This window comes from Cibotium barometz, chromosome 59, assembly GCF_041138505.1.
Source record: "Cibotium barometz isolate CiBa-2024 chromosome 59, ASM4113850v1, whole genome shotgun sequence".
Taxonomy (NCBI): Eukaryota; Viridiplantae; Streptophyta; class Polypodiopsida; order Cyatheales; family Cibotiaceae; genus Cibotium; species Cibotium barometz.
The window spans coordinates 31,537,949-31,565,281 of record NC_141104.1 but is presented as its reverse complement, the minus strand read 5'-3'; the positions used below and the strand labels follow the sequence as shown (position 1 = coordinate 31,565,281).

At 40.6% G+C, this 27,333-nt stretch overlaps 1 protein-coding gene across 3 annotated transcripts; it reads right to left on the bottom strand.

The window, feature by feature from the left end:
• Nucleotides 1-19,959: 19,959 nt before the first annotated feature.
• Nucleotides 19,960-26,706, bottom strand: IAA33 (indole-3-acetic acid inducible 33). 3 transcript variants are annotated; one of them, XM_086793248.1, is made up of 4 exons: nucleotides 26,277-26,706; nucleotides 26,072-26,175; nucleotides 20,647-21,904; nucleotides 19,960-20,342 (listed from the first exon to the last, which is right to left on the bottom strand). In XM_086793248.1, exons 3-4 carry the CDS (start codon nucleotides 21,861-21,863, stop codon nucleotides 20,273-20,275), a joined length of 1,287 nt encoding a protein of 428 aa, XP_086649374.1. In that variant the 5' UTR covers nucleotides 21,864-21,904; nucleotides 26,072-26,175; nucleotides 26,277-26,706; the 3' UTR covers nucleotides 19,960-20,272. The 3 variants fall into 3 exon arrangements, with proteins under 3 accessions (XP_086649374.1, XP_086649375.1, XP_086649376.1); XM_086793249.1 differs by having other exon boundaries at nucleotides 26,657-26,697; XM_086793250.1 differs by lacking the exons at nucleotides 26,072-26,175; nucleotides 26,277-26,706 and having other exon boundaries at nucleotides 20,647-21,994.
• Nucleotides 26,707-27,333: the final 627 nt, after the last annotated feature.

The window sequence follows — 27,333 nt, the reverse complement described above, 5'->3', positions numbered from 1 at the left end:
CAGCCTCTATCACCTCCCCAACTAATCGGCTATTTTGATCTTTAAATTTAATAAAACAATTTCTATATGAGTTTGATACTACCCCACGCATGTACTCCATTACCTCCCTCCCCCTCGCATCCATCACTATCCCGCCCCTATCCGTCACATCATAGCAAACCACTCTCTCCATCTCTCTCATCTCCTCCTCTTCCGAACTGTCTCCTCTAACTCTTCTCCCTCTATCTCCTCTCTCACCGCGTGCCCTACTACCTCCCCCACCTCCCCCACCTCCCCCACCAAAGCACCCGCCGCATCCTCCACTCCCACTCTTCCTACTGCTGTGGGTGGAGTCACGACTGGGGGATTGTCTACGTGACGGTGGCTGTGAGCCCTGACGTGACGGTGGCTCTGAGGGAGCACGTGATGGTGGCTGTGAGGGTGTACGTGAGTGTGTCTGGGACGAGGTATGTCTCCTCGGTGGACGTGGAAGAGGAGAAGCTGCATGCCGTCTCGTCGGACTCGGAGGAATAGACGGCACTGGAGTGCCCTGGATACTCGCGGTAGGGGTATAGACACCAGGCAGGGAAGGAGGGGGATGGGCATACATATACTCTGTAAGCTCAACCGGACCAGGATGGCGCCCAAAATGATTCAGCATCTCCATCAGCCAATTGCTGTACGCAAATGGATCGGATGAAGAACCTGGAATATCCATAAAGAACCTGCAACAAACATCTTCATGTACATCATGGGCTATCTCTTGACTCACATTCAAGTCAGTTGTGTTGCCTGCAAATCATGAATTCTGAAACGCAGTCTCTGCAGAAACGCGTGTATACACCCGTCAAAAAACGTGTGTATACACCCGTCCAGAAACGCGTGTATATTCGCGTGAACAGACTCTGCAGACAGATTACACGCGCTTTTACACGCGTTTCTACACGCGACCTGCGAAATTTTTTTTTCAAAAAGACCGACCCCCGACAAAGACAGAATGTCCTTATAAAAGGACCATTGTCACCCCTGTCAGGATCATTCACCCAATCGTGTGCAAATAGCATAAACAAAAGGACGGAGACAAACCCAAAGAGCAAAGAGCAAATAGCATAAACAAATCTGACAAGGCACAGGACAAAGTGACTCACCTCTGAAAAAGTGAGTCTTCTCTGCTCCTTCTCTGCTCCCTCCTTCTCCCGTGTGTGTGCTCCTTTCTCTGCTCCCTCCTTGCTGTTGGAAGAGGCGAAAACAGGCGAAAAACGCAAACACTGTTGATTTGTTTGTTCAAAATCTATATTTGGGGAAGGCGGGCTATTTTTAGTTTAAACATACCGCCGCGTTTATATTCGCGTTTATAAACGCGTGTATTTTCGCGTGTATGGATTTTAGCTGCGTTTATACACGCGTTTTGCAGAAATTACCCGCGTTAATACACGCGATTTTTAGGAAGTAGCCGCGTTAATACACGCAATTTTTAGGAAATAGTCGCGTCAATACACGCGATTTTTGTGCTTTCATTAAAAACATATTATGATTTTGTGTTTTCTGATTTGTACACAGGATGTCATCAACCTCTTCAAGCAGTTCTGGGGAAGATGAGACAATGCGTCATCGTAATCGCGATGTGTGGTTGGGACAACGGATCAAATGTATGTGTAATCGATGTCAAGGATGCATTGTACGAGCACGTCGAATTACCATGAATCACATCTCCATGTATGGAGAATGGAATCAAACAGGTTTAGAGGTGAGTAGATGTAAATTGATGGTATTCAAATGAATCATGGTATCCAAATTAAATTAATAGAGTTGTAATATATAAACTCTAATTGAAGCAGGATGCAGTACCACACCCTAACATGGTACCCTACGCGCGACGAGAGCACGTAAAGCGTCGACGAGATGATGCTGGAGCTTTGGGATCTATTGTTAGAGATGAGTGGGAAAGGGATGACAATAGCCCTGCACCCCACAAAGTTGTGGAAGAGGAGGTGCTTGATGATATGGTGCGGAATCTTTTTAAGGATGATCCCAAAGGTATGGACGACGATGATATGGAACAAGAGCATCTTTATAAGGCTTCATCGACACCGGTGTTTGAAGGGTGCACATTCTCAGTTTTACGTGCTTCACTTGAACTACTTAATATACAAACAGTTTATGGATGGAGCAATGCAAGTCTTGACGCATTGTTGAAGTAAGCATTCTAACTTACAAATTTGAATTAGTGGTTTAAGGTTTAGGATTTAAGACTAATTATAATTGATGATATTGGATGCAGGCTATTATCAAACATGCTTCCAAAGGAAAATAGGCTACCCACCTTAAGAGACATAGCGAGGCGCTATGTGACATCTCTTGGAGGATTGGATTATGATAAAATACATGCATGCGTCAATGATTGCATTCTGTTTCGTGGGACGCATAAGGAGGCTCTACATTGTCCCACTTGTGGTGAAGCAAGGTACAGAACAGATATGAAGAGTTTTGATGTACCTCGTAAAGTCTTGCGACACTTTCCTATAATTCCTCGCATCAAACACATGTTCAGGTGCAAATCCATAGCAGAGCTCATGTCATGGCATTCCTCACATCGATCGGATGATGGCATGTGGAGAATTCCCGCAGACACTCCTGCTTGGAAGCATATTGAAGATGAGTGGCCCAGCTTTAAAACAGAGCCCAGAAACTTGAGACTTGGCCTGGGTATGGATGGAGTGAATCCATTTGGTTTCAAAAGCACCGCATACAGCGTGTGGCCAGTTGTGTTGGTGAATTACTTGACTTTCCACCATCAATGGCGATCAAGAAGGGACATCTTATGTTATCCCTTCTAATTCCAGGGAAACATAAAGTCAAGCATATGGATGTTTATCTTGAACCACTGATTGATGAGTTGGAGGAACTATGGAGAGGTGTTGCGGTGGTGGACATTAGTAGGCCTCCCTCCTCTCGACACTTCGACTTAAAAGCAGTGTTGATGTGGACAATGCATGACTTTCCAGGATACAGCGATTGTTCTGGTAAGAATTCTAATTACCTCCCTACTCTATTACTATTGGCTATATATATTAATTAGACGATTTGACTTTATTATTCTAACTTTTATTTATATTTTAACAGGTTTGAAAACATCGGGTAAACATGCATGTCCTGTTTGTGGCCCTTCGTTAGTACATGAGTATGCTGACGGTTTGTGTAAGACTATATTCGATAATCATCATCGATTTCTCCCCTCAGATCATCCTAAATATGTTGCTAGTAAGAGTAACATTCCTCCACAAACACTTCGTGCAAAAGATTGGAAGCGTATTTGGGAGTCTACAACTATTCTTCCTCCAGATGGCATGAACAGGTATAGTGATGTTTTTTCAATCTTGTTTTGTGTAGTCTCTAATTGGATTAAAGGTCACATAGAGCAATCCCTTGTGTAGGTACTCCATTTTTTTTCGGCTGCCATATTGGACCCATCTTAAGATCAACCATCTTCTTGATCCCATGCACATCTTCAAGAATGTGGGATCTGGTATTTGGGAACATATTATTGGTAAACGAGACAATGTTAGCGTACGTGAGGACTTGCGGGTCGCAGGACGTATGCGTCAAGCTTGGCCACGAGAGGTGGGTGGGCACGTTCGTCTTCCGCCTGCACCATGGATTATATCAAAGAAAGAGGAGAAGTAGGTAAAGCAGGCCATCACCACTTTGCGTACTCCCACTGGATGCATGAGATCATTGAAGGGAGCCTTTACAACCACTAAGAAAAGAGGCGTTGAGCAACTATATGGGTTGAAGTCCCACGATTGGCACAAGATGCTTCAAGTAAGTGTTTTTCAAGTCTTGTACGTACGTTGAAATTAAATTTTGTAATGCCATAAACCATAAATGTGCTCTTATGTGCGCAGTTCATACTACCTACTAGCATCGACCATTGTGCAAATAAGAGTTTGAAAAAATGTATTTATAAGATGGGCGAGCTTGTGAGGTATGTAAAACCCATGCTCAGATCACCCTTCATTATACCTTGCAAAATGAACGTGCATGAGGTATAACGTACTATTTATTTATTTTTCAGATATGTTAGTTCCAAAGCAATTGATCCAGCCACGTTGGATGATGCGCGTGTTATGGCAGTGGAGGTGGTTTGTTTGGTAGAGGAGACTTTTCCGCGAACCATTCTCACAAGTCAACTACATCTCATTGTGCATTTAGTGGACGAAATTGCTTTATGTGGTACTGTGCATGCACGCTGGATGTTCTTCCTAGAGCGCTTCATGAAGACCTTAAAAGACTTTGTGAGGCAAAGTGCAAGGCCTGAAGGAAGCATGGCCGAGGGTTGGTTGATACAAGAGTCTCTTGTATATATTTTAGAATTTCTTGGTCAGGTGGACAGCTCTTTGCCACGACTATGGAGCAATGAAGAGGACTTGAGGATGACCTCTATTGTGCCTCAAGGAAAAGGACAGAGTAAAGTAATTGACAGAACATTGATTGATGATCTCAATTTCACTTGTATCCTTAATAGTGATGTGATGAGCAGATGGGTTACAAGATATGAGGATGCAAAGACAAACAGGCAAGCAGAAAGAGCTCTCTTTCGGAGGCAACATGGCTCTCGGAAGGCGTACCCTAAGCATCTAGCAACACTTCCGAATGATATCCATGTTGATTGGTTGCATGAGGAAATGGAGAGAGCAGAGAGCGACGAGGGGCTGCATATCATGGCGGAAGAATGGGAGTATGCACGAGGATGCATGTCAAAGGTACATAGAACTAATGTTTTGCATTAGTTGTAAGTGATTTGCTTTTAATATTTATTCACATTGCTTACACAAATATTGCTTCTATTTTGGTCCAGTGCACTATGTTCAATGCTATATGGTGTGAAGGCAAGCATTTTCGAAGACAAAGAATTGATGAAAAGAGAAATACACAAGATTGCGGTGTCATTAGTAGCTTTGAGGGAGCTAATGGAAAAATGGATGATTATTGTGGCATAATCCAAGACATATTTAGGCTTGACTTTCGTCGCTTCTTTGTGTATGTTTTAGATGTCAAATGGCAAATGAACGTGGTGGAAAAAGGGCCTGATGCAACGATAAAACGCCATGCAAGTGGATATGTAACTATTGACTCTACAAAGTTCTGGCAAACAAAGAAAGATAGGCTCGTATTGCCACAACAATGTGAGCAGGTATGCATTTTTTTACTAATGTGTTTCATGTACATATATATCTAAGCTCGCGTACCCCTTCACTTTTGATATGCTAATTAATTACTGTACTGTGTGTATTTGAGTAGGTTATCTATCTACCAATGGTGCATGACATCAAATGGTGGTACGTCATCTCTATTGCACCACGTTCCAAAGTGATGTATAATACATTCACTGATATGGAGCATATGGAGGATGTAACAAGCCGTAATGAAGATGATGTCGAACATGCCATTGAAGATGTTGTGATCGATGATCAAGAAATAAGAGATGATCATGATAATGAGGATGAGCATGCCATTTCTCATGATCATGAGAATGACCCTACCATTGAGGATGATGGTGATGTTGATGAGGATGATCAGGACATCGATACCATTATCAATGGAGTACAGAATATCGATAGTGGAATAAATTTAATCGTAGCCTTACCAATTGATCAAATGGATATTGATGTTGATCGTTTGGCAAGGATGGATCTTATTGAAGATGAGATCGAACCCTAACCAATCCGTCACTGTATGTTCTAAATTGATGACATTTCTATCATCTCATATGCATGATTTATTTTTGAATATATTTCATTGTTGTAAATGCATGTAGTGGGATTGTGTAATGATGTATACTGTAATGTACTATGAGATGGTTTAAGGAAAATAGTTTTTAATTTTGTAAAGGAATTCAGTTTTTCTTCAGTTTTTCTCTGCCATGCGTGTATTAATCCGTGTATAGTGGCGTGTATTTATCCGTGTATAATAGCGAGTATTAATCCGTGAATATTACCGTGTATAGATGCATGTATTACTGCGTGTATATAAACGCGTTTATACACGCGTTGATAAATGCAAACATACACGCGAACTTAAATGCTAAAATACACGCGACCGATTCTATTCAAATACAGGCGTGACCATACACGCGTTCGTAATTTATCGCGTGTATGAAACGCGTGTATGGCAGCATTGTGTTGTAATGATTGTGCTGCTCGAGCTTGGCTCCTTTTGCATTGACTTTGCAACAGATAAATTTGCATCCTTGGAAATGTCACGAGAAATCTTGGGCGGGCAATTTACAATTATCTTTGATCTCCTGAACCTAAATTGCTGACGCAGTTGAGGGGTCACTTTAGCCATATTTAGAGCCTGTAAGCTTTTTGCAGCACTAATGGAGTGTTGACCAGAGATAATCCAATATTCAACTTTATGAATATCTTCTTTTGCGAGTTTATCAAGGGGTTGTTTCGTAGCACAATTACAGGGCATCAAAATTGCAAGTATCTCCTCTTGCTTTGGTTGGGTCAAAATACAAACCCAATCCTTATTTAACCTTCTATACACATAGTTTAAAGGAGCAGGATAACATTTCATCACATCAATGCTGAAGACCTCATTTAGACCAAAGGGATAATATCCCTTCTTTATTTCTAATGAGATCATTGCTTTGCTGCCCTTGTTTGGAGTCTCAACCTCCATTAGCTCGTCATCGGACGCATCTATCTCCTTTGAACCACTTGCTGGTTTTGTCCTTTGCCTCTTTGAAGAGATTTCTTGAACCTTTGTAGAGTGCTTTGCCTTTCTCTTCTTTGCAAGTGCTTGCTCCTCTTCTTGCACCTAAGAGCCTGCCATGCTATTGTGCTTACATCAAGGACTTTTGTTTTGTCACCCTCCTTTTTATGTTTTGAAGAAGTTGCACCAGCATTTCTAGATGCTTCAAGTGCACTCTTCACTATGGCCCTGCCTTTTTTCTCCACAATTTTCCTAACTTGAGTGGTTGTTGTCTCCTTTTCAGGTATGGACTTTTTTCGTGAATCCAAAGCCTTCTTTTCATGCCTCACTGCTTTCACCAGGTCCTCCACATTATCCATCCGTGAGTCTTCTTGATTGGAAAAGTCAATGATCTTCAATCCTAGCTTTACAATAGAATTGTCCTTTCCTAGTTTACTGCTAGTCATGTCTGCGGGGTGAAAAGTGTCCAATGATAAGCAAAACTTATTTGCTTTTATAGTTTCTCCTTCTGGCAATACATTGCATGTGAAGCGTGGGTTTGCTCTTGCATCCACATCATCCTTAGCGCCTACCACAATCCCCATATCTCCATATGATGTATCACCTTGAGACAGAAACAAATGGAGGACTCCTTTGAAGTTTGCACTAGCATCGTAGCTATCCACAAACCATTTTACTCCTTCTTTGTTACTCAATTCGAAGGTTTTATCCACCTTAATTCTAGGAGTGACACTTTTAGCTTGAGTTGTTGTTTTGAGAGCATCTAGAGTAAAGATTGGTGCACCATGTGGTTGCGAGGTAGCGGGCGCTCTGCTAGCTTCCATTCCTGTGAAGCACAAAAAAAGTTTCAAAACCTTAGAAAAAAATGGATTTAAATGCTACATATCAAATCAAAACCTATCAAACTTAAGAAATTTAATGCATGCTACAATTATTGATGCTTCACTTAGTTTTCTTGAATAGCGGGGGCCTCACTTACATTTACTTAATCCATACAGAAGCTTAAGCTGGAGCCTAGATCCAAGTTGTGCACTCATATGCTAGGGGTACGCTAGCATAGAGAGGTAAGGCTCAAACTCAAGTTTGAGCCTTAAGGCGAAGTTCCATGTATGGGAGGCTTGAACTTAAGCTGGAGTCTAGATCCAAGTTGTGCACTCATATGCTAGGGGTACACTAGTATATTGGAGCCTTAAGGTCAAGTTTCATATAGGGGAAACCCGAACTTAAGCTAGAGCCTAGATCCAAGTTGTGCACTCATATGACAGGGGTGCACCAGCATATAGAGACAAGGCTCAAGCTCAAGTTCGAGCCTTAAGGCCAAGTTTTATGTAGGAGAGGCTCGAACTTAAGGCCAAGTTTTATGTAGGAGAGGCTCGAACTTAAGCTGAAGCCTAGATCCAAGTTGTGCACTCATATGCTAGGGATACGCTAGCATAGATAGGCAAGGCTCGAACCCAAGTTGGAGCCTTAAGGCCAAGTTCCATGTAAAGTTAAGCATGGAGAATGAGCCTTAACACATAAGTTACATGTAGGGGAGGTTCGATCTTAAGGTGGGGTCTATATCCAAGTTGTGCACTCAGATGTTAGGGGTGCACTAGCATGGAGAGCAAAATCTCAAACTCAAGTTCGCGCCTTGAGGCCGGAGTACACTAGCATGGAGAACAAAGGCTCAATCTCATGTTCGAGCCTTAAGGCCGGTGTACACTAGCATCGAGAGCAAAGGCTCCAACTCAAGTTCGAGCCTTAAGGCCCAGTGTACACTAGCATGGAGAACAAAGGCTCAATCTGAAGGTTGAGCCTTAACACCGGGGTGTACTAGCATGGAGAGCAAAGGCTCAAACTCAAGTTTGAGCCTTAAGGCTGACTCAAGTTTGAGCCTTAAGACTGGGGTGCACTAGCATGGAGAGCAAAGGCTCAAACTCAAGTTCGAGCCTTAAGGCCGGGGTACACTAGCATGGAGAACGAAGGCTCAATCTGAAGTTCGAGCCTTAAGGCCAGGGTGCACTAGCATGGAGAGCAAAGACTCAAACTCAAGTTTGAGTCTTAAGGCCAGGGTACACTAGCATGGAGAACGAAGGCTCAATCTGAAGTTCGAGCCTTAAGGCGGCCGGGGTGCACTAGCATGGAGAGCAAAGGCTCAAACTCAAGTTCGAGCCTTAAGACTGGGGTGCACTAGCATGGAGAGCAAAGGCTCAAACTCAAGTTCGAGCCTTAAGGCCGGGGTACACTAGCATGGAGAACGAAGGCTCAATCTGAAGTTCGAGCCTTAAGGCCGGGGTGCACTAGCATGGAGAGCAAAGGCTCAAACTCAAGTTTGAGCCTTAAGACCAGGGTACACTAGCATGGAGAGCAAAGGCTCAATATGAAGTTCGAGCCTTAAGGCCGGGGTGCACTAGCATGGAGAGCAAAGGCTCAAACTCAAGTTCGAGCCTTAAGACCGGGGTGCACTAGCATGGAGAACGAAGGCTCAATCTGAAGTTCGAGCGTTGAGGTCGGGGTGCACTGGCATGGAGAGCAAAGGCTCAAACTCAAGTTTGAGCCTTAAGGCCGGGGTGCACTAGCATGGAGAGCAAAGGCTCAAACTCAAGTTCGAGCCTTAAGGCCGAGGTACACTAACATGGAGAACAAAGACTCAATCTAGGTCGAGCGTTAATACATAAGTTCTATGTAGGGGAGGCTCGAACTTAAGGTGGAGTCTATATCCAAGTTGTGCACTCAGATACGTGACACATATACCATGTTTATATAGGGAACCCTTGTAATTTAGATTATATATAATGTGCACAAAGATTAGTTTTACAGGTTCTCGACATATGTGAAGATACAAAAGAGAGCAGCAAGAAGTGCAAACAATCTACGACGAGCAACGATTGACAAATGGCACACTTAGCGTGCAATCAAGTAAGCGTTTATATTGATTACTGTAATCAATTAAAGAAGGACGTACTTGTTGCATAAAAAGTATTCAATTAGATTAGGGAACACAAGAAACGCAGATGGGTGCACGAAAGTCTTTGATGTCGCACAGACGTGACGGATGCTTGAAGTCTCCGATGGCGTGTGGGCGTGATGGTTTTGCAGGAAACAGAGGTCGGAACCAACGTAGACATGTCGATTGCGGGACGGTGTGGGAACACGGCTAATTTGAATTTCAAATGAGAGGGGCGGGGCGGGGGAGGGGGGAATTTGAATTTCAAATGAGAGGGGCAGGGCGGTTCAAACGAGAGAGACGGCGGCAAGCGGCGCGCGGGCACGCTTGGCCGAGCGCGCGGGCGAAAACGAGGAGGCAAGCGGCGCACGAGGAGGACGAGCAGAAACGAGACGGGGCGGGCGGCAAGTGGCGCGCGAGGAGCGAAAACGAGACGGGGCGGGCGGCAAGCGGCGCGCGGGCGGGAAATTTGAATTTTAAACATTTCAAACGAGAGGGGCGGGGTGGCAGAAAGAAGGTTTCGGTTTCTTCCCCAAGCCCAAGCCCAGGCCCAGGTCCCAGGTCTTTTGATTATAGTTAGTTTCACTTTTGTTTATATACCCTTCTTCACCCACACCCCACTTGTTCTCTGGGATTATCCTAGCTTCCCTCTCTATTCCTACTTGCTTGTGTAATAGACAAGGCTCAAACTCAAGTTTGAGCCTTGAGCTTGAGCTTGAGCGTGAGATTTCTTCTTTTCTTCCCTCTTTCCCCATACACCCAAATATACTTATAAACTATGCGATTAAAAATTCAACTAAAATCTATATAATGCACAATGGCTCAAACTTGAGTTTGAGCCTCACAAAGGAGAAGAGTCTCAAATCCAATGTCCATTTGCTCATTTCCATGTCACATTCTCTTCACTAGCATATTGTTTCTCTCTATTGCTTTCTCTTTGCCTTTGCTGCTGTTGTAACCACTCACCTTTGCCTTTTGTAGCTATGAAACATTGATGTGGCTAATTGACACCATACCTTGACTGAATATTCCAATGAAACGGTGTGGCCAGATGCAGAGGGTGATGAAGCCTACCTCTTGGGAAACTAGCATATACATGAGGTGAGGATTATCACTTCAATTGGGACCTCTTAATAGCAAACTAGCATATGAAGGTGAGGCTCAAACGGGCTCAAACTTTTGTTGGAGGAGCCTACCCTTCTAGCTAACATATGCAAACTCATTTATTATGCAAGTGAGGATGATAACTTTAACTGGAGCCTCTTAGCAAACTAACATATGATGGTGAGGCTCATGGAGCCTCCTACTAACAAGCTAGCATATGCAGGCAAGGCTCAAGCTTTAGATGAAGCCTAGCCTCCTAGCAAACTAGCATTGATAGGTGAGATTCAAACTTTGGTTGGAGCCTGAACTCATGTTGAGATTGAATTACATTTATAGTTTTGTGTACTACCGTAAAAACATCGCCTCAATCTTTCTTATTGAGATCTTGATTTTCTCAGGGATTGCAGGGTCTAAAACAAGGTGCTTCAGTGTTTCTCATTGATGGTTCTGCAAGGAAGGCACGCGGGGTTATTCATTCCATTGATGCATCTCAAACATGTGGTTTTCAATTCATTGGTGAGACATGTGCAACAATACATGTTCAACAAAGCTTTGATGACACATTTCTCATTCCATTTGCCACAATGGATGCAAGAACAATGTCTCAAGCAGTTGGAAGCATCATCAAATGGCCATTGGTCAACCTTGTTATGGACAAAGACATTACTAATACCAAAGAGGATAATTTTGTGGAACTTCTTGTTGATCAAGAAGATCACTTTATAGATAGGGTTTATAGATAGGGAGAGAGCTGGAAAGAGAAAAGTGTCATCCTCTGGGGATGACAACAGATCTACAAAACTTGGCAATGGAGTAGGATTGCTGGTCCACCCATACGAGGCTATAAATTGTAGAGAACTAGGGGAGAGTAGCTTGGGTGTCATTATAGAAGGATCTTTGCATCCAAGTTCAACTTGTGTTTCAGGTTTGAATTTGGTTAGTTGGCCGATCAGGCAACTCACATTTGAGAATGGTGAACCATTAGTGAAGGACACAGAATCTTCTTCTATTGATGAGGGTATTCAAGATCACTTCATGAAAAAAAATATTGACAGCCTAAACAGTTCAAGTGATGAAAAAGAGGATGATGATGTAGAGGACAATGATGGCGATAGTTCTGATGACAGACACAATGATGCCATGATCACTGACTATGATATCATTGAAGGGACAAATAAGAAAGGGAGCTATGTCCATAGGGTAAGGGTAATGAAAAATTACGATAAAACCCATGGAGCTAGCAAAAAATGTGATGTTGCAAACATTCACAACGTCGCAATTGTTTGCGAGAAGCGATGTTGTCAATTTGGAGATAGATCCAAAATCATGCAAGCTAGGATACACTTTTGGGGACAGAGCTATAGTACACGATACACATTTGTACTGGATTGCATGGGCATGGCCTATAGACAAGGCCTATAGACAAGGTCAAGATGACGAGTGCTTTGAGTTCACATTTGATGGGAAGAAGGTTTGTAGTAAAGCATGGTATGTAATGCATGGCATTGTGGTAAGTCAACGTTCTATAGGCTCAGAAAGAAGTTCTTGAATGGTTCATGTAATGTCAGTCATGGCAACAGTGGGATAATACGGAGGAAGGGCATGACACATGTTGAGATGGCAAAATCAATCATACAGGGCTTCATAGATAATAATGCCGATCAAATGCCACATAGATCAAGGACAACTATGCATGGAGCCCGTGAGACCCAACGTGTTCTACCAGCAATGTACAAACAGGTGGACATATTGCGTGAAGTGAATGACACACTTGTCTCATTCGAATACCAGCCACTGTCTCACAACCATCATTCTCAAGATTGTGGAACATAGAGTTCAAGACAGTTAGTTTATAAAAAACTAGCACCTTCTCAAAATGCGACATTTGTACGGCAATCAAGGTCAAGTTGAAAATTAACAAAAAATCAAGAGGAGCGTGCCAGATACATGGCACAAAGAAGGGCACACATCTTGCAGCAAATGAGTTGTAGAAATCTATACTATGCTTGGAGGAGCTCTTCCAAAATGAACCCAAACAGGTATTTGTGTATTATACATGATAAGATGCAAGATTGCCATACCACAAATTAAACGAGTTCCTAAATCTCTCAATGGGGTTGAGAGGCTTCCAGTATCCTTAACACAGGAATGCTCACTCATGGACATGGACAAACAACTTATGGTCACTTTGCCTTGGGGTTATGGCCAAGTGATCCCAACTTCATAATTTCATCTCTCTCAAAATGTTTAAGAAACTTAGAAAGAGGAGAGCAACACATGTATGGTGACGAGCTCACAAAACTCAGATGCAGAACCACGAACAGATCTTTTTGATTGTGTTTTGTCTACTATGGCCCTGTATCAGCATATGGAAGTGTTGAAGGAGAGAAACACATATTGCAAGCAGAGCATTAAGGATGCAGATGCAGAGACACATGTAGAAACAAATGTGGATACAGAGGGAAATTGTTCTTCACATATGAAGTCAGTCTTTCATACTAGCACACATGTGCAGGATAGGGGCAATGGCAATGCCTCAAGTTTAATGCCATCAAATTCAAGGACATTTTTCAAGAGATTGCCAAGGACGTTGTTGTTGCAACTTGACAATTGTGGTTCTGAAAATAAGAATCGTTATGTATTTGCCTATCGATCCCTATTGGTTGCACAAGGAGTGTTTGACATGGTGCAGCTTGGTTTTCTTATGGTTGGTCATACTCATGAAGATATTGATGCATTGTTTAGTCGCTTCTCTGAGAAGTTAAGAAAACAAACCATTTCACATTTCCACATTTGATGAAGATCTTTAATGAGTGTGTTAGCATGCATCCAGCACCCTTTCTCCTACAAAAGGTGGCAGACTTCAAAGGCTTTGTCAAGGGATGCTTACATGATGGAGCCGATAGCTTGATTGGACATTCAAAGCCATTGCAATTCAGGTTTTATATGAGTGATGGAATACCTTTGATGCAATACAAAGTACAACCCAAAAATGTTGATTGGTTACCAGAAAGCGGTATAGAGTTATGGAAGAGAAATGACCAGGGAGGACCCAAGCTTCCTGAAGGTTTTCCAAAAGTATTGCCACCCTTTGAGTATGTTAAGGAGAATGAGAAGGTTGTGGAGGGCTTAAAAAAAACATGTCAATTGGTGGAAAGAGAACTTGCAAGAGAAAGGAGACCAAAGTGATTATGCTAAGTGGATCAATCAGGTCCTTGCCTATTGGGAGAATCTTATGCTACACATGCAAACCCCTAGTGCAAGGGAAGACATTGGATTTCATGACTTTTGCCCAAGGAGTGTATGCGAAAAAGCTGAGCCTCTTAACCTTCAAGTGGAGGATGATGTAGATGAAAGGTTTGATGTAAATGAGGACCATTATTGTGGTCCAATGCGCAACAGACATGCTGAAGAGTTCAATCCGACTCTTGATGTTTCTAAAGGAGATTTTGTGCTTGTACAACCTTGTGATGCAAATTACCCAATATGGTTGGGAGTGACAAGAAGTGATGTTGATCAAAACAACAACTCGATAAACTACCTACAAGTTTAGATACAATATTGGGCACCAATTTCAAAGAAGAAGAATGCAAGTGATGTGGAGGTTTATAAGGATTGCTGGAACAAGTATTAGCGAGAACAGAAATGATCCTCAGCGTTGGGAAGACACTAGCTGCATCATTTGGACATGGAAGCCCAAGGGTGGATGACTTCCAGAGAAAATCAAGATTCCAAAGGCTATAATACTCAAGGCCAAACAAAATCAATGGAATCAACATGAAAGTGAGGCACCATCACACGTCAGCAGTTGAGCAAGAATGATTTGTTAGCACACATGGGCAACTAGCTTCGTAATCTTTTAGCAATGTTGTATGAAGCTACCAAACTCATAGTTTAATCATTATTCAGATTGTAAGGCTTTCTTAAGCTTTTAGATTTATGGTTCACCCATTGTTCAAGAATTTTGATTCAATACAGATGGTGATCTTTTTAATTCTATCACCTAGTCTTTCTTACAACTTAAAGTTACATTGAATATCCTTTCTTTGTTAAAGTTTCTATGTTTGATGGTCAACTGGAGGCTATGTGATATAAACAAACTTAATTCTTGGTGTGCATGTGTGTGTGTGTGTGTGCAGGCAAATTTACATCCCACCAACATCATATATACTTGTTACAAATGTACAATAGTACATAAATCATATTGCATTATTTAAATGCTTGTTGAGAACATCCAATAATAAATCTTGCATATCGCATAGTAAACATTGTATTGGATCTAACAAAGAATTGTCCCAAAATTGTGCATATTTTCCTAAATTCCTAAACTTGAGTTAATGGTACTCAATGCCATTTTGATACCAACACATTTACCCTCTTCAATATACCAACGCTCTTCCTATGTTGCATTTAATATGCAATTTTCATTATCATCTTTTTATTAAATGATAAAATGAAAAGGATCTACAAAACAAGTTCATCATGGACTATCTCCTTGCGTATCATATTGTAGGTGGGATCACCAAAATCTCTAACATAGCCCATGACCTTCTTCTCACTAGATCTATGGTCAAACACCTTCACACAAACCTTAGACCCCATAGACTATCACCAATCACCCAATTATTTTTAAAGGTTAAGGAAGAGACAAAAGTTAAAAAAATAAAAATGATATAGCATCAAATTAGACATGGATGTACACACACGACACACATACACAGTTTTTGCAAAAAATAATTATGGGTTTATATGTAAACTAGTGTTTTAGTTGAAAAGGAAAGGATCAACTATTTTACTAGATATGTAAGTTTGGAGCTTGATGCACACCAGATTGTAGAATTTCACCAACCATACGTACCATCCCCTCACAGTGTTAAATCTTACTATAATGAACAACCAAATAATATAAATGTAACATGGATTTTAGAAACATAGACATGGCATACCAAATTACCAAAACAATAAGTGCAAGGCATTATAGCCCAAAAAGAATATTTCTGTGAAATCTAGCAATGATTAGGCTCTAGTAGCCAAGGATAAGGATAAGAAATTTCAGCAGAAGACTAATTCTAACAAAACTTTTATAGCTAAGGGTGATTCTGAATAGCCAAAGAAGGTGACTTACTAGTATTACAAGAATCTTGGCCATGCAATTGAAAATTGCATGGCCAAAGAAGGTGACTTACTAGTATTACAAGAATCTTGGCCATGCAATTGAAAATTGCTTTAAAATTTAAAATAAAGAAAATAAGAAAAACTAATCCAACAAGGGTTCTAGTAATTATGCTTTTGACAATCAAAGTTCTAAGGAAGAGGGCTCTGCTAATGTTGTTTTCCATCAAGGCCTGACTATTGGCTATTTACAATTATAATCGTGACCAAGATGCATGTCTCAATGCAACTATCTCTAATAGTTGGTTTCTTGACTGTGGTGCTTGTAAGAACATCACTTCTAAATAAAGTTTGGTCAAATATATGGAGACTTCCCAAGATGTTTACACTATTATGTGTACCAACAATGCCACTTACCTCGTCAAAGGTATTGGTGAGATAGTTCTCACTACTGTAAGTGGTGAGGACCTTTGTCTTCAAAAATAGACTTTTTGTTCTAGGAATTGAAAAGAATCTTTTTTTAATACCCACTCTAACAAGGAGGAGTCTTAATGTTGAATTTGCATAGTAGATGATACACGCATTATTCGTGTGATAGAGAATAGGACAAATAGATTGTGCTTACTGGATCTTTAACTACCAGCGGGGTGGTAGAAATTGGACGCGTGTCACAAGTGTGATATTGCTTATCTGGAAAACACACTTCTAATGTAATGAAAGAGCCCAATTACAGCATGCTAGGTTTGGCCGCACGTGTATTGGTGGTTTGACATTTTTGCAACAACATGGAATGCTAGAGGATCTTCCTCAACTTGATCCACCACCAAGATATGTTTGTGAAGGATGCATCCTAGGCAAACTTTGCTCACCAACCTTTCCTAAAAGAATGTAGCAGATAGAGCTGATCACAAGCTATAGCTCATACATAGTGATATGTGTGGTCTCAATGAGGACTACTAAGTTTGGGAGAAAACTTATATTTTGTTACATTCATTGATAATTAGAGTAAGTATAGTTGGTCTTACCCTATGAAGGAAAAATCAGAGGTATTTTCTCATTTTCAATACTTCGTTGCTATGGCTGAAAATGAATTAATTGGTTAAAAAGTTCAAACTCTTCGTTCAGACGACAGAGGGGGGGGGAGGGGGGAATAGATGTCCAACTCCTTATACACCACATCAAAATAGTGTTGCTGACATAGACAAGATAGGACTCTCATGGATATGGTTAGATGTATGGTTTAAAGCTCAACGCCTTCCACACAAGTTTTGGATAGAAGTAGTTATTTATGCCACCTTTGTGTTGTATAGGTGTCCCACTAAAGCTTTGAATAATATGAAGCTTGGTTCAATCAAAAACCTAAGGTTAAAACATGCCTATTTTTGGTTATTTGGCATATACACATGTGGCAGTACAAAGCATAACTAAGCTTGATGATAAGGTAATTAAGTGCATTTTTATTAGTTATAGTGCTGAAAGAAAAGAGCACCTTCTCTAGAAGATTATTGTCAGTAGGGATGTCATTTTTTCAGAGGATTCTATCTATCTGATGATGGAATTCAATAAAGCATGCCTATGCCAATCCTCCATACATGTTTGATGGGTTGTTACTGTGCCACTTTTTATTGATTCTCAATAGATTTTTCCTATTGATCCTTGTTTGTTTACAAGGGGGGGAATGCTCAAGAAATTTGATGCACCAACTTTAGATTAGCTGGCAAGATGTAGTAAATACTAAAAGATCAGCATCAATGAATCTAGGGTTATGCCTAGATGGGATAGAAGCACCTTGTAGGATAGCAAATTGTCTACTCCTTTGTAGAGTAGAACCAAATGTGGTGCTCAAACCGATTCCAATTCTTTAGAAAATATTGTTGAGTTTGCATTTGTTAGTTCCTTATATGATGTAGACAAACATGAGTTTTGAAGAGACTCAAGAACATCCAAATTGGGTGAAAGCCATGCATGATGAAATTTATAACATTCAGAAAAATGGTACTTGGGATTTAGTCAATCCACCACATGACAAGAGAGCTATTGGTACTAAGTTGGTTTTTAAAGTCAAGAGAAAGGTAGATGGATCTGTTGATAGATTCAAGGCCAAACTTATTGCAAAAGGTTATGCCCAATAGGATGGGATTGATTATGATGAAAGTTTTACTCACTTCTCGTATGGTCACTATTTGATTTGTTATTGTTTTGGTAGCTCATCATGGATGGAAAGTGCACCAATTGCACATTAAAATAACGTTCTCGAAATGGTGACTAATAGGAAGAAGTTTGTGTGAATCAATCAACTGGATTTGCCCAACTTGGTTAAGAACATAAGGTATGTAAGCTCAATAAATCTTTAATATATGATTTGAAACAAGCTCCTAGAGCTTGGTACTAGAAGATTCATGTCTAGTTGACTGAACAAAGATTTTTAAAAAGTCCTATAGAAAGTACTTTATATGTGAAAAAGGACAAGCATGATTTACTTTGAACAATCTTGCTCTCTCTCTTTCTCTCTCTCTCTCTCTCTCTCTCTCTCTCTCACACACACACACACACACACACACACACACACACACACACACACACACACACACGCGCGCGCGCGCGTGCGCACACACACACACACACACACACACACACACACACACACACACACACACACACACACACACACACACACACACAAGAAAATGCAAGCAATTAAGAGACATGACACTTAACAAGTATATCTCTCAAGCACACACACTCTCTGTCTCTGCACACAAGTTTCTCAAGAGCATCTGAAAGTTCCTGTAAAATTCTACCATAAATATCTCACAAGTCACTTATAGACAATGGCCATATGTTTACCATTGGTCGAACGTCCAGTACAAAGGCTTCAAAAGATTAAGACTTTATAACATACTCTATAAATTGACCAAGTATACTTTTGGCATAAGCCATTGACTAAAAATATTATAAATTGCTTATAATCAAAATTACAAAATGTGTTAACAAAGAGATACAAAAGTTATGGCCTACACAAATTCACCACATATTAAAATTGATTAGTAATTCATGGGAAATTAATATACCATAGTATATTTTGGTCCATCAATGAACCTTGTTTTGTTACAAAAATAATTTAGGTAGTCATAAAGAAAAAACTAAATAAAGTAATTAGTTGCATAGCACAATCTTGTTTTGTTACAAGAAGTTTGTTGTTGATTTCATAAAACAGAAACTAAATAAAGTTAAATAGTTACATGCATATAAGTCTAGAATGTGTAAATGCAATATTCTTGAGCATATACATGAAGACAAGAGCACAACTCAATAACAAGATTGTCAATCATGATAATTGGAGCTTGCATTAGTAGTAGTTTTTAAAATCCAAATCAACCTTTGGATTGTCTAGTACAATATAGCCCGTTACATGATTTTTCCAATTCGATAAGAGATACAAAAGTTATGGCCCACACAAATTTCCCACATGTTGAAATTATTGATTAGGAATTCATCAAAAATTCATAAAACCTAGCATGATTTGGCCTATCAATGAACCTTTCTTTGTTACAAGAATTAAGTTTTTTGAGGTAGTAATAAAAAATAAACTTACTAAAGTTAAATAGTTGCACAAAGAAGGAAACTTTTCTCTCTCACTATATTGACCTTGTGTAAATCTCTCCCCCTCTTTGTCTTTGTCACTCTCTCTCACATATAGACACACACATTTACAAGAATATTTTTTTGAGGTAGTCATAAAACAAAAACTTAAAGTAAATAGTTGCATAGAGCACATGCACATGCGTGTGCACACACATGTTTATAAGAATAAGTTTTTTGAGGTAATCCTCATAAAACAAAAACTTAAAGTAAATAGTTGCATAGAGCACATGCACATGCGTGTGCACACACATGTTTATAAGAATAAGTTTTTTGAGGTAATCCTCATAAAACAAAAACTTACTATAAAGTTAAATAGTTGCATAGAAAAGGAAACTTTTCTCTCACTGTGTTCACCTTGTGTAAATCCCTCCTTTTGTCAATCTCTCTCTCTCTCTCTCTCTCACACACACACACACACACACACACTCTCTTATACTTTATTCATAAAGATTATAAATATTTCACCTCAAGTTTATTTCAAGCTTGCAATGCTTTTTGACACTTCATGAATTCTTATTGTATATATAAAAACTGTAAACACATTATGGATTTGCTAGACACGAGAAGAAATTAAACCACATGCCCTTGTTTCAATTTCACAATTTGTGTATTTCTTTCTTTAAATTAGAGCTCCCAAGAAAGTGAAACTAACTTTAACTAGGCTATACTCCTTGCTAATGCAAGAGAAGAATTAAATTCTACATGGATATTATCCTAGAGGGCTCTAACTAGTTGAAATGTCACTCCATATATGGTAAATTCATATGACCAATCCAAAGCTTGTTAATGTGGTTTAACGCTTGGGCTTTGAACAGGTAGAACTTTGATTCGTTTCGCCACTAGCACAAACTCTCTGCATACATCCAAAATAAAAAAGAGAACTCGAATCAATAAGAGAAATCCAATTTTGGAGAGCTCAATGAAGCATAGGACAAAGGCCTTATAGATAGAAGGAAGTGAATACATCTAGTGTGTGTGTAGATAGAAGGAAGTGGATACATCTAGTGTGTGTGTAGATAGAAGGAAGTGAATACATCTAGTGTGTGTGCTCTTTGTGTTGGGCATTGAAAGAAAAGCAAATGTTAGAAGAGTGGGTGAACTAGAGGCTAATTTATTAGCAATATAAAAGCATAGTGTACTATTGGAGAGGAGGTCACCTCCATTGAAGATCACCAGCGAGGAGGAGATCGCCTTCACTATCTTCGTAAGCAATCTTGTAGCCAGGGATAGCGTTTTGCAAGCTGCATGGCGACTTGGAGTTCATGCTAGTATCCTGTGCTTTGTCGCTGCCGAACATCTCAAAGAGTGCCTTGGCGAAGCTCTCATAAGAGTCATAGTCATGCAAGCAAAGCGCGCGCTCAATAGAGCGCCCCTCCATCACCACCATCACAGAGCGAGGTGCTGCTGCTGTTGCCTCCCTCCCCCCCAGTATCCCCCCGTGTGGGATAACCCTACGCACGTGTGTGCTCTTCTTGTATTCATTAGCTGAGTATGGCCTTGTATTGGATATCCCATACTGATAATTATTGGGCATGCTGTTAACCTTCGCAGCCTCCACTGCATTCAGCAACATAGATGCCCCTCCATTAATATATTGGTCACTAGTGCCTTGCATCATCTCCATAAATGAGCCATGAAAGGGACTCGCATGAGTACCACCACCTTGGGAGAAATGAGGGTTTACCTGACCTAATTGTTGATTCCCTATATTGCGCTGATAATGAGAGTTTAACTGACCTAATTGATGCGCTAAACCTGGGTTTATGCTGCTCGATCCCTGCATATGTTGGCCTGGTTGGGCAGCTGATGCCGCTAATCCATGCTTTAAACTGTGGAAAGCTTGCAAGTGAGGGTCCAAATTAGCTTGGAGTAATGTACTGGGCTTTTCATGTGAGCTTATGGCTGGTGCAGCCAAAAGCCTTGCAAATAGATCAGGATTGAAGCTGCTAATGGGAGATGAAACAATATTAGGATTAATTTGATGTGGCTGGAGGCTTGCAAAGGGCCTTGAAGGCGAGTCCACGACCACATGAACTGCACGCTTTGAAGCATGGAAAGCCTCCATCTCTTCTAGTTTAGAGGGTGCCCTAGCTATGGCATCCTCCTGCATGTTGTCGAGCTTGCCACCGCCTTCCGATGCTTGGTTACCAAGGCAAAGGAGCAGGCCAGAATATGGCGATGGCGAGCTTGCCCTCTTCTCTAGCTGCTGATCCTTTGTGTAGAAGTCTGTCAAGCTATCGTCTTTCAATCTGCCCCGCTTTTTTGAGCTCTCCCGCAGCCCACTAATCCCATCCTCTGAGCCTGACCCGCTTGTGATCAGAGAGAAGTTGGCTTGGAATGGCTCATTCAGGGAGGTTTCCTTTCCTCCGGACATAGATTGCTAGATGTCTTCAATTCTTTATTAGTGCTTTAAGCCTGTGTTGAATCGTATCTTGTTAGCTCTCTCTCTCTCTCTCTCTCTCGCTCTCTCCTTCTCCCTCTCCCTCTCTCTCTCTCTCTCTCTCACGCACACACCCCCCGGTGCTCGCACACCCCAAGGCACTCTCTCCCTTACACACACACACACACACGAGGAGTCTCTCTCTCTCTCTCTCTCACACACACACACACACACAGACTCCCTCTTTTCAGAGGTTTTCTCTCTCTCTCTCTCTCTCTCTCTCACACACACACACACACACACACACACACACACACACACACATATACAGGGAGAGACCCTCTTTTCAGAGGCTCTCTCTCTCTCTCTCTCTCTCTCTCCATCCATCCATTTACACACACACATATACAGGGAGAGACCCTCTTTTCAGAGGCTCTCTCTCTCTCTCTCTCTCTCCATCCATCCATTTACACTGTATAACGCTAACGCTATATTTGAAGCTTCTATGCTAACAGTATATTGAAGCTTCTATGCTACACCCGTCCCTTTAACTGAAATAAATACGCTGAATAAATACTTCAACGTACTACTACGTAGAGCAGTTCTAATATTATTCAAATTTCAAAACAAACATTCACGTTATTATTTGGTACCTTAGACTTACGGAACTAGATACTAAAATGAGGGGCCAGGTTCTATACGTCCCGGATTCATCTACACTAAAAAATGAGTCAAAATCACCCAAAATTGTGTAACATGCTGAAGTAGCCTGAAAAAAAGTTGAGGCGAATTTTCCATGATGATGGGTCCTTAGTGTCGTATCATAACTCCACTCATGATGATGGGTCCTTATTCTTGTATCCTAACTCCACACTCGAGATTAGTGATTGATCCCTCATTAATGGCCAAGAGACAAGGATAATCAATGCATTAGCACATAATAAGTTTTGGAGAACTCATGTAAATTTGGAATGTTGGATGCAAAGTTGCTTTTTGACGGGCATGACGCTTGTTTTTGGGCATTTTGGCCATAAAATACAACCACTTATTTTGTGTGAACATAAAAAATAACATAAATCGTGAAAAAACAGGCATTATTTCTACTATACCTGTCATTTTGAAGGATGATCTAGTCTGTCAAAAATCATCCTTGGTTGGATGCAACGTAATTTCAAGAGTTGACATCATAAATCACCAATGAAGGTACTTGGATGATTTTGCTATGAGCTTGATATATATTTTTTCCAATCCCAAGAAGCTCTACGTTTCTTTTTATTTTGAGGAGTTTTGGAAAAGTCTTGCATTTGAAAAAGTCATGCATCTGCATGTGCAACAGAAGTACTTACGGCAAAAGGCTCCTACATGATCAAGCACAAATCCATATGACCACAAGCTCAAGGAAAGGAAAAGGTAGCTTTGAATGTGTCATTTGGGTGCTTGCCGGAGTGGAGGAAAAAGGAAGGTCAAAACTTTAAGGAACAAAAAAATTAACATAAAGCCGATGTGGTTGTAATGGAGGCAATTGCAAAGACTAATACATAGAATCTATTATCATCAAGTTCAACACAAGAAAATATAGGTTATGTTTCCTTTGTCAATATACATGTACAAAATTGTGAATACTCAACCTCGAAGGACCTCACTTCTTAATAGTTGAAATAAAAAGCCACCAAACTACAAAAAGTTCAAGATGCAAGAAAAAATGAGAGAGGGATTATTCACATGTCGACGAAATTATCTTTTGCACTCATCTCTCTCTCTCTCTCTCTCACCCATCCTAACGCTAGACGTGTAAGGGGGGGAGGGAGAGGGAGGGGGGGATCACATGGAGAAGATAAAAAACATATTTCGTAGAAGCCTTGGCTTTTTCATCAAGAGTATCCCACACTAGGCATATGGATTTGGTCTTGATCCTCTAGGAGCATATTAAGGAGCTGTGTGTACTGAACGCAAAGCTAAGAACTCAATTCAAGATTTGGTCTTGATCCTCTAGGAGCATATTAAGGAGTTGTTTATACTGAACACATAGCTAAGAACTCAATTCAACCATTTGCAAAAGTGAGTTGAAGAGATGGAGAAGCCAACCCTTAGAGGAGGCTATGTTTCCTTTGTCAATCTAGATGTACAAAATTGTGAATACTCACACGAGGACCTCATTTCTCATCAGTTGAAATAAAAGGCCACCAATCTACAAAAGTTCAAGATGCAAGATAGAATGAGGAATGGGTAAACTACCAAGGAGTAGTCGTTTTCCAATTATTTTGCAAACGAGCACCTTAGTGAAGTAACAAAATCTTTTTTTTTCCCTTTCTTTGCTCATTTTTAATCATATATGGACTCGTAGTCCTTAATTAATCTACAGACTATTACTTTTTTTTTTCCCAAACATGTTGCGAGTAAAATATTTTTCTTCAATAGAATTATTATGATAGTGACAACTTATATATGACATGTGTTTCTTACGTTCAACAAAAAATTAGATCGCTTCCTAAAATATAGAGTGGATAAATTGCATGTGTGTGTGTGTGTGTGCAAGCACACCCACACCCACACCCACATGCATGTAATATTAGATGGAATGCCCAAAATCCATGCTTCCATTCTCCCAACCCCACACACACACAAAATAACATGTAGATGGATGCATACAAGGATAAATTATATATAAAAGAAAACTTGTACGCACATATGTAGAGAGCTAGTCACTAGATAGAGGATTGAAGAAATAGATAGGAAAGAGAGAGAGAGAGAGAGAGAGAGAGAGAGAGAGAGAGAGAGAGAGAGAGAGAGAGAGAGAGAGAGATGCTTGAGTAAACCCACGAACATATAGACCATATGTAGATAGATTCACAAATGGACAATAATTGGATAGATGGATCCAGCATACCAATAAAATGAAGGGATTTGATGACAACAAAAAAGAGAGAGCTATGATTGCCAAGGAATGCTCAATGGAGTCCATGGATGGCATGTAGGCAACTTAGTGAAAGTGATTGAACTCTTGAGGGGCAAGCTTGGGTTCAATCTAGACTTGCAATCATAGCCAATGGTGGACACCTAGTCATACTTCGCATATGGGTGGACTTTGGACTCTCTCCCTGCTTACTATGGGTTGAGCATGGAGAGAGGAGCCTAACTAAGAGATTTATGTGAAAAGAGAGTTTTCTGACAGTGATAAGGATTGTTGAGTATTATACTTGCACAATGGTTGAAAAGAAGTCATTCCATCAGCACTAGTCAACCTTTGAAAAGAAAAATACTTGTACTTCTATAGATTCTTTCCATAGCTTGTTGGAGTTGAACTTGGAAGTTGGTATTGAAGGGGTTGGTGCTAGAGTAGAATGTGAACTTCGCATTTTGAGTGTGCAATCAACAAGAAGAGGGCTTGATATATTTTTTAAAAATAGTTAGCTACTAGTTGCTACAAATGAAATGTGGAGTGATAATGAGTGAAATAATGTGTTAAAACTACTATAATCACTATCTTCTCAATGATTTTACTTCAAGCAAAACCTAGTTAGAGAAAGTACATGACAAAGATACTACTGTAGCATGGCATCATTAATTAGATAGCATGCATAGCCGGCCAGCTGAAGTATGACACAAAACCTAGTTAGAGCAAGTATGACAAAGATACTATGGTTTTACTTGCAGGATAACCTAGTTAGGGCAGGTATGACAAAGATACTAAGGTAGCATGGCTTCATTAGATACCATGCATAACCCAGCTGAAGTATGACACGAAAAACTGACAGTGCAGGCTGCAGTCGACACAGCGCAGGTCCTGACTCCTGAGTTGCAACCCTAGTACATCCGTGAGTACCAGAATCTCGCATTATTAATAGGTATAATGTAACTCGAGTAGGATAAAAGTGTTGTTAGGGGCTATCTGAAAACTAGTAAATATGCCAGATCAGACCTTCAATCATGTTAAGATAATTTGGTTATATGGTAGTGAATCCTAGGTCGACTCACTGACAGATCAACCATCAGATGCCCCGGATCCTTAAGGCATAGGGCATAGATACCAACTCAAGAAAACAGTGAAGCCAAAGGATGTTATGAAAACGAATAATATACCAATAACCCAAGAGTTACTTACGAATAATATTAGCGCCAAACATGATAACCCAAATGTTAATTACGAATAATATCCCAGTAATACTAATACCAAACATTTTTAACCCAAGTGTTAATCGTACCTTATATCTGGTCGTGTTGCTTGGATATGGAGTGGCGCTCTAGCAGCTGGGATTTAATCTCTGGTGGCTGGCTTGGATGATCTCACGGGAGTACATGCAAGTACCTGCAAGCCGCAAAAATAATAGGAAAAAATGAGGTTTGCCAACATTACGTTGATCAAAGAGAAATTAGGGCTTAATTATTCATGACAATACTTGCACTTACCAGCAGGAATTTTTGTGCTGAAAATATTATATTGATGGTTAGAAGCAGAGAGAAAGCTGAAGAAAAATATAATTATTGCCTTCTATTAATTATAACATGGAGATTAAACAACTGTGATCATATTGATTCGCTATGGAAACACAGGATTAATGTAACACAGACAAATAAAGCAATAGAGAGAGCTCTGGTAACAGTAACGTAGAGATGGGCAGAGGACATCAATCATGATTTGCCATGGAAGATTATAATAGCTCTGAGAACGTTAATGCCAGAGAGATGGAGAGAAAGCTGTATATTCATGCATAGACGGAAGCATGATTATTAAGATAGTATAGACAAACTCATGATTAACGCTAAACCACGAAGATAATCATCCTCACCGGCCCTCATGCACACAAGGAAGCGGCCCCCTTGCTCGAGGTAGAGATTGAACTAGAGGAAGACTCGGAAAGAATGCACAAAAAAGCAACATGTCTAGACTCTAGAGTTTGTGAGAGGTGTGCCGGCAAACCAAACACACACGCACACGCCACACACGTACACATAGCTTCGAGAGGGACCTGCACACGTGCCCCATTCCTTGCGTGGGCCTCTTGACATCGCTGTCCGTGCACATATTTTGACCCGGCTCAGCCCAAACACCCAAGCAAATGCCATGCTCCTAAATTGTCAATGTGTGGGGGTCCTCGTCTCGTTCGGCAGCAATACCTCGCACGTGCAACCCCGTTGCATGATCCGACATGTATTAAATTCTCCTTAGCCCCCATCTCTATGCTCATGATTCTTGAGTCATTGGGCATCTCAACACCCATCATGGTTGCACCCACATGGTAACCTTCACAGTCCACGTGCCCATGCTTGATTTTTGACGATCGTCGTGCTCGTTTTTTGACAATTCGATAGTCAGAACTTGCCTTTAACCATCAAAATTTACATATGTTGATGGAAAAAAAAATTGCATCTTTAAAGTTTATGGACAAAGGTGTCCATCAAGAATGCAACCCTGCAGCTTTCACCCATGTCATGCAAAGGGGCCTCGTCCTCACCTAGAAAGAAA